This window comes from Penicillium oxalicum, chromosome I (genome assembly GCF_001723175.1).
Source record: "Penicillium oxalicum strain HP7-1 chromosome I, whole genome shotgun sequence".
Taxonomy (NCBI): Eukaryota; Fungi; Ascomycota; class Eurotiomycetes; order Eurotiales; family Aspergillaceae; genus Penicillium; species Penicillium oxalicum.
The window spans coordinates 1,267,503-1,281,060 of NC_064650.1; the positions used below are offsets into that span (position 1 = coordinate 1,267,503).

A 13,558-nucleotide genomic window follows, 5' to 3' on the forward strand; every position below is an offset into this window, starting at 1 on the left:
GCGAGCTTTCATGAATATCCGTTTAATGGCAAAGCCGGTTTCCACGTAAAGTAGTCACCTTCTATCTTCATTGGCGAATCGACTATGTTCTACGCCGTTCAAGAGTTTCATTTCATCAGGACATATGTTGTTCGAAAGGCGCTCACGATTGCGCTCGCGGAAATTTGTCCACGCCAAACGTCTAAAATTTGGATTTTTTTTTGAAATAAATGTCTTTGTGCAAAGCACAAAGACGTCAAACGTCGCCGGTTCCTTCTGTGGGTTGCTTTTCTTGCTCCTCCTCCCGTTGCCTTCCCTCATTCTCCTCTTTCTGCTCCTGAAGACGCAACTCCTTAAATTCTTTCTTCTGCTGTTTCCTGCTTTTCGGTGCCGGCTTGGGTTCTGCATCAATCTTGTTTGACGGCCACTTTTGCCGGCACTTCAAGTCATCCTCTTCGGACCAGTCTCGAGGAAGAATGGCGAATACCAGGTACGAGGTATGGGTCTTAATCTCTGACTCGGTCCGGTGCACGAGACGACCCATGTCATATGTGGCCTGCTGTTGGTCCTTTGGCATAGTGGAATCTTCCTCTGGCGAATAGGCCACCCTCGTGCCGTCGCTATGAGCGAGACGAAGTCTCTTCGCCCGTTCATCGTCTGTCCGCAGCTTCAACATGGCCTCGTCGACTGACTTTGGGAAGACAGTAGCTCCACGTATCCCTTCGCAATCCAGACCAATGCGCTCTCTTTTGACATCGATTCGTCGGTGATTTACCTCGACCATGGAAATGTTCAGCCACCCAAGCTGACGCATCACGCGGATGGTGCGTTCAACTTGTTCCAAGCAAGGCGAAAACGTGCAGAGATAGGTAGTGGTGTTCGGATCGAGTGGGGATTCGGCCCCGGATGGTGGCTTACGGACCAGATGCTTCAACGCAAGCCAGGGAGCCGGTAAGTCCAAGAAAATCGCGCTAGCCTTGGGCGAGCGGCCAGTGTCGGGGTCACCCAACAAGAACCCGCCTTCGTAGACATCGCGATGTGTCACTTCAACAAGACCATCTAGCCCGTGTTCTGTAATCTCCTCCTTGACGCGGGTTGCTCTTTGCTCGTGAAATTCAAAGCTGCACACCTTTCCAAGCCTCCGCTTCTTTCCCGTGGTCTCTTCGGTGGGATAACCATTGAAAACAGCGCGAACCGCTGCATGTGTGAAGGAACCACTTCCTGCTCCTGCTTCAATGACAGTACCGCCTGGGCGCGCGCGAAGTCGGTGGAGAATGTAACTGTAATCGGGCGTGTAGACAACTTGCGTTCGATGCGGGAGCGAAAGGGTCCATGACTCGGGCGTTGGATACATAAGATGCAAAAATCCACTTGACGCAGCCTCAGGCTTCTTCAAGTTAGAGCTCTCCTCTTCAGCAGGTGTCGTGGTACCCGAAGCATCCAGTTCCTCGGCTTTGCGCTTGTTTCCAGGTCCTCTGCGCCCCCGAGAGCCGGTGTCGACCTTTGAGGCGACAATTTGGGAGCCCCAAGCCTGATTGATTAAGGTGCTGTGTGGGAACGATCCGAATCGAGTGTTTGACACCTTGCCTTCCTTGTAGCCCAGGTTTTGGTCGTCTGTAGCTCGCAGAATGGTCGGAATGGTCTGATCGCGGCGCAAATGCAGAAGCGCGACATTGTCGGCTTGCGCCACGGTCCCGGGCGTCAGAAATGGAGAGGGCATAGTTAGTGACCTGGCGGACTGGTATGAACTATTGGCAGGTCTTTGTTTTCGCGTCCTGTTTCTCAAGAGATCTGCCTGTCGAGGTTCACCAGGCCAAAAAAATTGGAGATCGACGTAGCTTGACGCGGAGAAAAAGCTGGGCCCGGCTTACTTTTCTTGGAAAATAGGGCTCAGGGTTCCGCACCGTCCAAATCGTAGGCCAATCACGGCTTACTTGGCGCGGTGGGCCGCTGCTGCAGAGCGCGGCGATGACTCGAAGGTGTCTTTTTGAGCTAAACTTACCCCTCGTGTTTATACAGTCCGCTCTCTTTATGCCCCTCTTCCCTCGTTCACCTCTCCTGCCCCGGCCGCGGTCTCTCTTTACCTTCACGTCAGTCAGCTTCGCTCGACCCATGTCCTCACGTCAACAGCCGCCATGGCGGCAACCGCCCACCCCAACGGGCGTAGAGCTTCCCCCGTTGCAAGTATGGAACTCGCTCACCAAGTCCAAGACGCCCTTTGTTCCCTTGGACCCATCTGGGAAGAAGGTATCTTGGTATGCGTGCGGACCGACCGTCTACGATGATGCGCATTTGGGGCACGCGCGGAACTATGTCAGCACGGATATCATTCGGCGCATTATGCGCGACTATTTCAAGTTCGATGTCAAATTTGTGATGAACATTACAGATGTCGACGATAAGGTAGGGCGATCCAGCCCTTGCCAATATTCTGCATTTTCATGGGCGACATCTAATTCAAATCACAGATCATCCTCCGCGCTCGTCAACAATATCTTTTCAACGAATACATCGCTGCGAATGCCACCATTACACCAGAAGTCCTCGATACCGCCCAGAAAGCATATAGCGCATACATCAAGAAAAATCTCGCTCTTCTGGACCCCGCGCTGCCTGCAGCGCAATATCAAAAGGAGGTCGGAAAGACCTATGCGACAGTACTGAATGGCGGCGCTCTCCCGGGCAACGAGAAGGCCGGTGACGATGAAGCCAAAGTGAAGATGCACATCAAAACCGCCGCTTCGGCCGCTAGTGCCCTGGAAATGGCAGAGAATGGAAGCGAGGGTGACGCCGCCGCTTTCGCCAAGCTGTTCTTTACCCAGGCGCAGGATGTTCTCCTGCCCTACTTGGATGCCTTGAAGGGCTCTTCGATCGACGCGGACGACCACGGTATCTTTACCAAGCTGACAAAGAAATACGAAGATCGCTTTTTGAAGGACATGCGAGATCTGAATGTCCTCGATCCCGATGAGTTGACTCGCGTGACGGAGTATGGTGCGGAGATTGCGGATTTCGTCGAGCGCATTGTCAAAAACAAGTTCGGTTATGTGACCGAGGACGGCTCTGTCTACTTCGATATCCGTGCATTCGAGGCGGCAGGCCATCCCTACGCCCGACTTGAGCCCTGGAGCCGATCCGACAACAAACTGGCCGCGGAGGGTGAGGGCTCTCTGATTGCCAAGACCACAGAGAAGCGGAGTGCGTCCGACTTTGCGTTGTGGAAGTCATCAAAGCCCGGTGAGCCAAGCTGGACAAGTGCATGGGGCAAGGGTCGTCCAGGCTGGCACATTGAATGCTCGGCCATGGCCTCAGCCCGACTGGGCAAACAGATGGACATTCATTCCGGTGGTATTGACCTCGCGTTCCCGCATCATGACAACGAGCTTGCTCAGAGTGAGGCGTACTGGGACGATGGTCATAAATGCGAACAGTGGGTCAACTACTTCTTGCATATGGGTCACTTGTCTATTCAGGGTTCGAAGATGTCCAAATCTCTCAAGAATTTCACAACTATCCGAGAGGCTCTTGACCGCAAGGACTGGACACCCCGCAGTCTGCGTATTGTCTTCCTTCTTGGTGGCTGGAAGGAAGGCTGTGAGATCACTGATGAATTGGTGAGCTCTGGAAACGCTTGGGAAGACAAGCTCAACAACTTCTTTTTGAAGGTCAAGGATGCCTCTGCCCTTCAAGGCTCAGGCAGTGATACCAGCTTCGCGGATGATCTGGAAGCTGCCAAGGCTGCTGTTCACAAGCACCTGTGCGACTCATTTAACACGCCGGGTGCAATGCAAGCCGTTTCTGAGCTCATCACCAAGTACAACACCGCCGACAAGGCGACGCTTGACCCCAAGGTCGTCGAAGCTGCTGCTGTCTGGGTGACATCATTTGTTAACATGCTCGGCCTGAATGGCACTGAGTCGGTTGAGAGCACCACAGTTGGCTGGTCAGGCATCGATGTCCCCGACGAGGCCAAGCCTTTTGTCTACCCGCTCGCCTCGATGCGAGACACGCTTCGCCAGGCAGCTCGCTCGAAGGACGGTATTTCATCGCAACAGATTGAGGAGACACTCAACACGACCTTGCCGGCTGAAGTCTCGGATGCCACGAAACCATATGCGAATGCAGTCGCCAACTTCCGGGACAGAGTTTCCTCTTTGAAGTCCTCAGCCTCAATTGAGAAGGACATTCTCGCCCTCTGCGACCGCGTTCGAGACGTTGATCTTTTCGACCTGGGGATCTATCTCGAAGATCGGGACAATCTCCCGGCTCTTGTTCGTCCAGTCACTCGCGAGATGATCCAAGCGCGAGAGGAAAAGGAAGCGCGTGCGAAACAAAAGCAGCTGGAAAAACAAAAGCGCGAGCAGGAGGCACTGAAGCAATTAGAAAAAGGCAAGTTGAGCCACCTGGAGATGTTCCGGACGAACGAATACAGCGCCTGGGATGAGGATGGCCTGCCGACGCGGGATGCCGCTGGCGAGGAGCTCACGAAGAGCAGAACGAAGAAGCTCCGCAAGGACTGGGAGCGCCAGAAGAAGGCGCACGAGGCTTGGCAAGCGAGTCAAGCTAAATAATCGCATTCCCCAAGACAAGCTATTTGAAAGTACAAAATAAAACGCAAGACAGCTTGGGTGGTTCCTCTAGTGATATAAAACATGCATTGCGGGCGTTCAATTAATCTTCATTCGCCTAACTATACACACGTAATCATGCAACCAGAACATTTACAGTAGGTACATGATATTGCGCGAGAGAGGGGAAGGAACTGGATACCACCAATGCGCTGAGATATCTCTCTAATGGGAAATCCAGACTGGACGAGTAGATCTCATTCCTCGGCCCCGTGGACGAAAGGTGTGGCCCTCGCCCGTTGTTAAGCTTCTTGGCGATATCCCGCCAGAGTCATACTTTTTGACAGGGCACGTGACATTTCGACGTCATCCACTTTGGACCCATGGATTCCACCTTCTTTCTAATTTCACGGGAAAATTGCTCGATTTTACAAGAGAACACGGGGATGCGTTTCAATTGATAACTCGCTGTATAGACTGCGCGCATTTTCTTCAGTGAAATTACCGCTTCTGCACCAACACGGACGGGTGTGCAGAATTCAAGGTTATTTCAGTGGTCTCAATTTTCTTTCGCACACAATCATGCTTCCCCCACAAGCGGCCAATCTCAGTATTGAGGCCCTGAGTGGAATCTGTGGGTAAGTGGACTCTGAAGAGACAGGATTGTCAATTTGAAATCTCAGCAGGAATTACTTGAGTTGAGAGATTTGACCCGATGCTGACTTGAGTGTAGCTCAATTTCCATTGCTTGCTGGGTCGTGGTATTTTCGCCACAGATCATTGAAAATTTTCGACGTGGCTCAGCCGATGGACTGTCTCTTCTTTTCCTGATCGTTTGGCTCGCCGGTGATGTGTTCAACATCCTTGGTGCAGTCTTACAGGGTGTACTTCCCACAATGATCATTCTGGCAGTGTATTACACTCTGGCAGACATTGTCCTTTTAGGGCAATGTTTCTACTATCGAGGATTCAATATACGCGATGAGCTCTCCTCATCGTCGTCATCAGATTCTCATTCAGTTGTTGAAGGTTCGCGTGATGGCAATGAAGAAAGCGGTTCAGAAGCCAATGCGTCGCCGACGGAACGATCATCGTTGCTACCTAAGTCGAATGGGCACGCTCATGGCGAGGAGACAGCTGGGGAAGCCGGTCCAACAGGGGCTTCGACTGCACAGCGCCAACGCTCGTCTGCCTCTCTGGGCAAAGATATCGCCCATCACCACGTAGATGGCACGCACTTGTCCCCCGCCACCCCTTTCATTGACCCGAATTCGGAACGGGCGCGTTATCAACGCCGGCGTCGTCGCATTTCGACCATTCAATCGATTTTGTTCAACACAACTGCTATTGCTCTTGTGTGCGCTGCTGGTATTCTCGGGTGGTATGTCAGCCCCGGGTCGAAGAAGTCCAAAGCAGAGCCCGAGCCCTTGACTCTTGATCCCTTGGGCCAGGCATTTGGGTACCTCTGCGCAGTCTTCTACTTGGGCTACTGCTCGCGTGTCCCCCAATTACTGCTCAACTACCGACGCAAGTCAACGGATGGAGTATCGCTCCTGTTTTTCCTCTTTGCTTGTATCGGCAACTTGACCTATGTTTTGTCCATTATGGCATACTCGCCCGTTTGTCGGGGAACCACGTCCGCTAGCAGTGAGCTTGGTGAGATGTCCCATCGCCATCGCCCGCATTGCCGCCCAGGAGAGGCGGCAGCACTCTACGGACAGTATGTCCTTGTAAACTTGTCCTGGTTGGTGGGCAGTTTCGGGACGCTGGTTTTGGACATGGCCATCTTTGTGCAATTCTTTTTGTACAGAGATGCGAAGATCTTGGACGAGGCATAAAAATGTACATGTACTACTAACACGCTTGATGTATATACGATGAGACAGAATGTGGAATGAACAAAGCCTAAATGGAACGACGTCAATTGAGTTTTCTTGCACGAATTCCCGCGCAAAGCAATGTCGCCATCGCGTCTTCATGGTCTCGCGATACCCTTTGGAGAGTCATCTTGCAATATCGGCCAAGAAAAAAATCACTGCAGTTGCAAAAGCTCTCGCATCATCCCGCCGCTCCTTGGTGTCTGGTCCAACTTGCTCCAGGAAGAGCGCCAATTTGGACTCTTTCCAACCCATGACGGGTGCGCTTTCAATACACATCTTGGACGTGGCAAATGCGTCCATCTCATAATGGCCCTGCACCGTCAGGACTCTGCCTGGGTTATACAGTCCTTGAATAGGACAAATGGGCGTACTGCCAATATTGATCCACGGCGCAGGCAAAGACACTGGCGGCGTATCAGACAACGTCGCCATCTGCCCCTTCTCAACTGCCATGACACGATCACCGTGGAACATTTGAATGCGCAGCTGACCTTGCGGCAGATGCCCCAATGCTGACGAAAAATGCTTGATGAATTGGTCTTCCAATTGAACGGTATAAATGCCCACTTCCCGGCCCAGTGGACATTTTTCGACATACACGTCTCGAACGGGATCCTCGGGATCACGCACCAACGCATGAGAGATCAATTGGTGACCGAAACAGGTGCCCATCAACCGGACCTCCGGGTAATCTTGATAGACGGTCTTGATGAATTTCTCCAAGATCTGCATCCAGGGAGACTGGGGCATCTCGTAGACCCCCGGCGAACCTCCTGTGATCAGGACTGCATCGATCGGTCTGTAAACGGGGAACTCCTGCTGAGTCGGATCGCCGCGGAGTAAGTGGAAGTCTGGATAATGTCCGCCGCGAATGTCATATGGAGTGATGGTGATCTCGATTGGGTCTTTGATGGCAGGGTCGGATTTGTTCAAATGAGCGGTGGTCTCCTTGAGAATGTCGCGAAAGTGAGCACTGCAGAGTCCTCGTGCCTCGTAGAGGCGGCGCGCTGGGATATCGACATCCAGAACTGCAATGTGAATGTTGTGCACCATATTGGACGATGATTGGATACTCGAGGAGTGAAATTGACCGAGTCGTGATTTGGGCAAGCCGAAGTGCAACAAATGAGCAGGGGAAAAGAACCTCTCTTCAAAATAGGTGGTAACTTCTTGTAAGACAGACTCATCGATGGCGAAGCCCTAGAAATCCCTTATGTCGCCATGTCCGATCCTTCATCCAGAAAATCTCCTCCCCCTCCAGACATGGGCGCTCAGCGCTCCGACCTCGCATCCAATCCACCCAAGTGGGAAAAAAAGAAAACAATGGACGTGTGAAATATCACACGACCCATTCGAAGGAACCTGTCTCGTAATAAAAGTTACCCTAGAGGAATTGCCATGACTCCAACTCAAGCGAAATTCGGAATCATTATGTAAAAAATTCCGTAGTCTGGGGATGTTGCCCGACGAGCTTATTTAATAGCCCCACGAGGTTGGAGGCGCATCGAGCCACTGACTGGCCGAACAAGATTTGGTCCGAAGAAGCCTAATTTGAATTAGGGAACGCGATCCACACATTACGATTCTTGTTTGGTCAAAACACTTCGGCAGTAAGAAAGATGTGCACCCAAATTCGAGAATGGGATCTGAGTGGTCAGGTTTGACCGATCCTTTTCCAAGCTTGCCCAGCATGCTTACCCCGGAGTTCCGGGATTTCCCATGGCGGATCAACATTCTTCACGATGCTCTCGATACCAGTTCAAGGCTGGAAAATTGGTGGTAGATAGAGCGAGTGATGGGTGAAAGCAGAGATTTGATGGGGAAAGGAGGTGCACTCAAAAGGTCAGATGACCAGGTGACGCGGTTGCAAGGCACCAGTTCCAGTTGTGGGGATAAAAGGAAAAATTTTTTCTCTTAATTTAGTGCATGGGCGTTGTGTGTGGTTACGCTTGCGGAGCAACTGATTTGAATAAACGGAAGAGAAAAGAAAGAAACAGTGAGGTCAGCTTGGCGGCATCGTTACCATTGATGAGCAGGAATGAATGTGGAAAAATAGAGCCCTAGGTATCATCACAACGGTGAATCATAATGATTGCAAAACAAAAAAGAAAGGAAAGTACCAGGGAGATCTTTCGAACTAGATGATTTGCCCGCGACTGTCTAGACGCATTCAACTGGGAGGATGAGGCTCCATTTTTTTGTTGCCAACTTCTGACCAGTTAGTGCTCAAAGATGTGCCTTGACTTTCAATGTAGCTCTTCATCATGGCCCGTCGCGTGTCCGGGTCAGCACCAGCATAGAGCTTTTTGAAGAAACCATCCACGGCGTCACCACCGAATTCCGAATCTACTGATTCTGCGTCGGACACATCATCATCCCCTTCTTTTTTCTCGGTCGTGCTATCGCGTTTCTTCCCCTTTGGCTTCTTGGCCGTCAGATTTGACGCAAGTTTGTCCCAATCCTTGGCACCCTTTCGGGATGAGGTCGGGTAGGCTGGAGCTGAGGGTACTGGTGCTGGAGGAGCAGCAGGACGGTCTGTTAGTTGAGTGGTGGCAGATGGCGTACCCTCCAGCGCACTCCACTTCTGCCCAGGCGTCATTTTCTTGAGAATCAATTCGATCTTAGTGCCCATAACGGAGACTGTCGATGCAGCTTTGTCGATAGGGGCGTAGAATGGATCCAGAGTGAAGTCATAGGTTGGGCCCGAAGCCAGGAGAAACTGCAGCGTCACCTGTGTCGATGGGTCAGTGAGATGAGCGGATAATCATCAATTTACAGGATCTAACGAACCGAGCTTTCCTGCAGATCCAGCTCAACGCTGTCCTTCGAGACCCCCTTCACGTAAAGAGACACCACAACAGAGTCATGTGACTGATACCATTCATGGCGAACTTTTTGTACCGGAGCAGCTGATGCGGGCTTAGTTGTGACTTCACTGGCAGATTCTTTGAGATCTGCAGCAGCCGCAGCGGAGACATCCTTCTGACCGCTTCCTTGAGCTGTCTGACTTTGAGCAGCAAATGATTGTCCGGATTTGAGAGCTTGCCATTCGGCCTTGAGTTCGGCCTCGGTGGGAATGCGTGTATCAGAAGGGAACTCGGGAATCGAAGCTGACAGTTTTTCATCGTCGGCTTGCAACTCCGCTAACTTGCGGCGGGCTTTGGCAATCCAAATCGGCAGTTCTGCGCTGACACCGTTCTTCTTGCCTGCGGCCGATAAGCCAGCCATGGCAGCCTTGGCCTCGTCCTCTTTGCTTCGCGAGCCCTGTTCCGTGGCAGTTTTAGATTCGACAATGCCAAAAATGAACGAGGCGTCGGCATAACGCTCCAGTTGGTACAGTGCCACTCCGCGCCGCATCTGCGCTTGCAGGATCAGCTCTCGCTTTCCACGTTCCCGAGCCAGCGCGAGAGCAATTTCGGCATCTCGAAGGGCCTCTAGGGATTGCGGCCCACCATCGACTGGTTTCACACGCGAGCGCGCGACTGCGCGCTGAATGTAATAGGACGGGGCGCGAGGCAGCTCAGTCAAAGCACGGGTATAGTGCTGGATTGCAAGAAGCGCATTAGAGGCCGCGAGAGCCTTTTCACCTTCTGCGGCAGCATTCATAGTTCCGGCAGAGGATTAAAGCTTGTTTAAGGCCTATGGCTAGCGTGAAGAAATCGCGGTCTTATGGCCAACGCAGGAACGGATTCTTTTTGACAAGATTCTGAGGGTCTTTGAAGGTTAAAGTGTTTGGATACTGGAGATCCCAGATCAGTGTGGATATTCCTTGTTTCAGTCGGTCGAGATGGAATAAATCCCAACTCTTGGGAAATAAAGATCGATGAAGGAGTAAGTTTGATAGAGTTCTACCGCTTTCTATGGCCAGAGCTCCGGTTGCCGCCCCACTTGAGTTCCAGCTCACCTCCCGTCAGGCGCTGGAGAGTGAGATTATGTAATATGGAAATCGCCCCGACGGTGGCCCTGCAGGTCACGGCTACATGCTAAAGTACAACAATTCATCACCTGGAGGAAGCTTCTACTTGAGGCGAGGGGAATCTGACTAAGTATTAGAGAGGTATTCCTTCAAAGGTCATTCTTCTATTGATAGACGGGCACGGCGTTACCCGCACTCAAAGTAGTAGATCGGGCCGACAGCTTGTGATTGTCCAAACAAGTACCTCATTGCTAACTGGCAGCACTACAGCGCGCACGAAACATGAACGAATGACGGAAAGTGCAAAGTTCAGAAATAATAGCTATGGATTTCAGGTAAGACACTAAATGGTTCATTAAAAAGGTGTAAGATATTATACAATGCCGGATAAGGCCCCCATCCACTACTGGAGCTGCTCATCGCCAAACTTCTTGCTGTAAAGTCCGAGGGCTCGAATCGGCCAGTAGAACTTGTAATTAGGGTAGGAGATCATGCTTGGAAAAAAAAATAAGAGTCAGATTTCAAGCTCATCAGACATCAAAAAGGGAAACCTCAAGGGAGACATACCAGGATTGATTGAAAACTCCTTCGATAGACTCTTGCAACCACTCGCCGTTGCGTTGTTGACGTGACATGAGCAATTTTATGCCGCGTTGCAACGGCTCCTTGTGCGGGTAGTCAGCCTCCATGAGAGCAAGACACGCCCAAGCTGTTTGCACCACCTGGGATTTCTCATGTTGGACGTAGACATGCTTCTCGCTACTGAGGTAAGACTCGCCCCACCCGCCATCCTCCTTCTGCTTGGAGATCAGGAATTCACAGCCCCGACGAGAGTTATCGCTGGTCGCGTAAGTCTCGCCGATACTCGCCAGACTCTCCAAAGCGAACATGGCAGCATAGGTGAAGCAGATGCCCCATGACCCATACCAACTGCCGTCGACACGCTGAGCACGCTTGATGTAGGCAACGGCCTTCTTCTTGGCAGCCCGAATCTCATCCGCGCGGTAATCCGGGTAGAACTTGCTGAAGAGGGAAAAAGCAGTGACGGATGCAGTGGTGCACTCTGGGTAGTCATAGCCGATCATGATACCACCAAACACCTCGGCCGCATTCAGCCACTCGATTTTAGACGAGCCCCGGGTCGTCTCGTACTCGGTGAAGCCACCGGTTGGGTTCTGCATCAAGAGGAGGCAGTCGACGCTGTCCTTCAAACGATCCAGAGAAATCAACTCGGGGAAATTGTGCATCCTCTGGAGCTGGATCGTGGATCGTAGGCCCTCGGCGGTGCAATCGCTGACGGTATAGCCTTGGGTCTTGTTGCTAAAGGGCCAGGCACCCTTTCGGTGTTGGCGATAGCACTTCTCTTGGTCCGGCACATTCTCTCGCAGTTGGTGGTCGTCGATGAATTCCAGTGCTTTGAGCAACATCGGCCGCCACTTGGGATCGTCGGCGAACCCAGCCACTGAAATAGCTTGCGTGGCAAAAGTGGTATCCCAGACCTGAACTCCGTTAGTGCCGTTAGCCAGCATACCCTCATCCTTCATCCACATGTAATCATTCAACCGCTCCCGGTGTCGACGGACTGAGTAGCTGTCGGGACCTTCATGAATGAAGCATGCAATCATGTTTAGAGGATTGCTGACGGGTCCCAATCCCGCATAGTCAGTGTTCTCGTCTTCCATCCGGATCAGTTCCCAGGTCCAGTCCTCCGCACGCTTGCTGATGGCGTTGATACGGAGGAACGGATTCCACACGCGGACAAGCAGTTCATTGAGACCGTTCAGAAGCATGGTTTTGGGGTAGTAGTTGTCCGCGGCGTGAATAGAATTGCGGTGCTGTGCGAAATTGATCGAGTCATACGGCTGAGTGTACAATTCCTCTCGAATTTGCCTGGTCAGATCATCCAGGGGATGGGACCATTTCTTGGACCAGATGTAGGAGAGCGGGAGAAAGACCTGGCGAATGTGAATCCACCATCGCCAAGGGGCAAAAGGAACCCAGTCAGGGAGGAGCCTAGGTGGGTAGATTCATTAGAGCATGTTACCGGTCCGGCAATTACAGACGGACGTACCAGATCTCAGGAGGCACAGGGTTCACTCCCTCCCAGCTCATCACGCCCAAAATGCTTAGCCAAGCCTTGGCCCAGTGCGGACCGTATATGGCACCTCCAAACTTGTGCAGAAGGCCACGGGCTTTGATCATTCGAGGATCATCTTCACCCACACCGACCAGACGCAGAGCCACGTAGTTCATGGCGGTGCCAAAAACCGAGCTGTGGGCTTCGATATGCAATCCCCACCCGCCATCTTCCGGGTTCTGACGGGCAAATAGATACCGCTTGATCTCGGTCGCATACTCGGGAAGAATAGGGGTCTTGGTCACATACCAGGTGATCAAGATACCTGGCAGGAGGAACATCGGACCGCCATACTCACAGCCCCAGTTCCCTGGCCCGAGTTGCAGATGTGAGAAAAAGGAAAGACCGTTCTCAGCAGCTTGGCGCGGTGTTTTGGCCTCTGGTAGCTCTGGAAGACCCTGGACAATGAACCCTTAGTCGAGAGTCATATTGATCCATGATTGTATGAGACTCACAGTTGGTAATCCAAGATTGTACTTGTCTGCAATTGTCTGTGGCCAAGCCTCATTTTCCTCATCTGATTCTAAATACTGCCATGTCTGGCGACCAGCATCATTGACCAATCGCCAACGAGAGTAGTCAGTCTTGAGATCTCCATTGCTGTCTGGTTTGAGATGGCCCTGAGCAGAGCTTCTCCAAGGTCCAATGTGTGAAGCCATTGTAAGATGTATAGCTCCCTTTGACTGCGAGCTTGCAAAGGGTCTAGCAAAGGGTCTAACCTCGCCTCTATCGATTGGCGATAAAGTGGATAAACATCTCGGGGGCCGCGGGCACAGGAACTGGGGGACGGTGTGACGGGTCGGAGGTGCCTGGAACAGCTGACTCAGCATTCTCAGGGCTGCCGTGTATAACGAAGAACCGGAAGCTTGAGATGCAATCCAGCACTGCCTCGTGGATGTGCCTTTTCAGTAACACTGATGATGATCACTTCCGTCGCATGAAAAACCCCGACTCTTTATTATTGAGATTGATCAATTGGGGCTCCTTGTGTCCGACAAGGTACTGTGGCCTTTTGACATGGCCACAAGTGCGAATTGTGAATCTTTCAAGCTTCGAGTCTTGGATTGGGCGGCCTCGC

The 13,558-nt window shown here is 51.9% G+C and overlaps 6 protein-coding genes across 6 annotated transcripts; 2 read left to right on the forward strand and 4 right to left on the reverse strand.

Moving 5' to 3' along the window:
- Positions 1-235: 235 nt before the first annotated feature.
- On the reverse strand, positions 236-1,699 carry POX_a00425 (tRNA (adenine(58)-N(1))-methyltransferase catalytic subunit trm61; the record flags this gene model as incomplete). The annotated part of the gene is made up of 1 exon (XM_050109367.1): positions 236-1,699. The coding sequence occupies one exon, from the start codon at positions 1,697-1,699 to the stop codon at positions 236-238; it is 1,464 nt and encodes a 487-aa protein (XP_049973135.1).
- Positions 1,700-2,091: 392 nt separating this feature from the next.
- On the forward strand, positions 2,092-4,550 carry POX_a00426 (putative cysteine--tRNA ligase; the record flags this gene model as incomplete). Its single annotated transcript, XM_050109368.1, has 2 exons — positions 2,092-2,382; positions 2,448-4,550. 2 exons carry the CDS (start codon positions 2,092-2,094, stop codon positions 4,548-4,550), a joined length of 2,394 nt encoding a protein of 797 aa, XP_049973136.1.
- Positions 4,551-5,129: 579 nt separating this feature from the next.
- POX_a00427 (uncharacterized protein) lies at positions 5,130-6,385 on the forward strand (the record flags this gene model as incomplete). The annotated part of the gene is made up of 2 exons (XM_050109369.1): positions 5,130-5,185; positions 5,281-6,385. 2 exons carry the CDS (start codon positions 5,130-5,132, stop codon positions 6,383-6,385), a joined length of 1,161 nt encoding a protein of 386 aa, XP_049973137.1.
- A 165-nt stretch (positions 6,386-6,550) lies between these two features.
- Positions 6,551-7,480, reverse strand: POX_a00428 (uncharacterized protein; the record flags this gene model as incomplete). The annotated part of the gene is made up of 1 exon (XM_050109370.1): positions 6,551-7,480. The coding sequence occupies one exon, from the start codon at positions 7,478-7,480 to the stop codon at positions 6,551-6,553; it is 930 nt and encodes a 309-aa protein (XP_049973138.1).
- A 1,117-nt stretch (positions 7,481-8,597) lies between these two features.
- POX_a00429 (uncharacterized protein) lies at positions 8,598-10,033 on the reverse strand (the record flags this gene model as incomplete). Its single annotated transcript, XM_050109371.1, has 2 exons — positions 8,598-9,158; positions 9,218-10,033. The coding sequence occupies 2 exons, from the start codon at positions 10,031-10,033 to the stop codon at positions 8,598-8,600; spliced, it is 1,377 nt and encodes a 458-aa protein (XP_049973139.1).
- A 713-nt stretch (positions 10,034-10,746) lies between these two features.
- POX_a00430 (Lanosterol synthase) lies at positions 10,747-13,139 on the reverse strand (the record flags this gene model as incomplete). Its single annotated transcript, XM_050109372.1, has 4 exons — positions 10,747-10,837; positions 10,911-12,356; positions 12,415-12,878; positions 12,936-13,139. The coding sequence occupies 4 exons, from the start codon at positions 13,137-13,139 to the stop codon at positions 10,747-10,749; spliced, it is 2,205 nt and encodes a 734-aa protein (XP_049973140.1).
- Between the last annotated feature and the right edge of the window lie 419 nt (positions 13,140-13,558).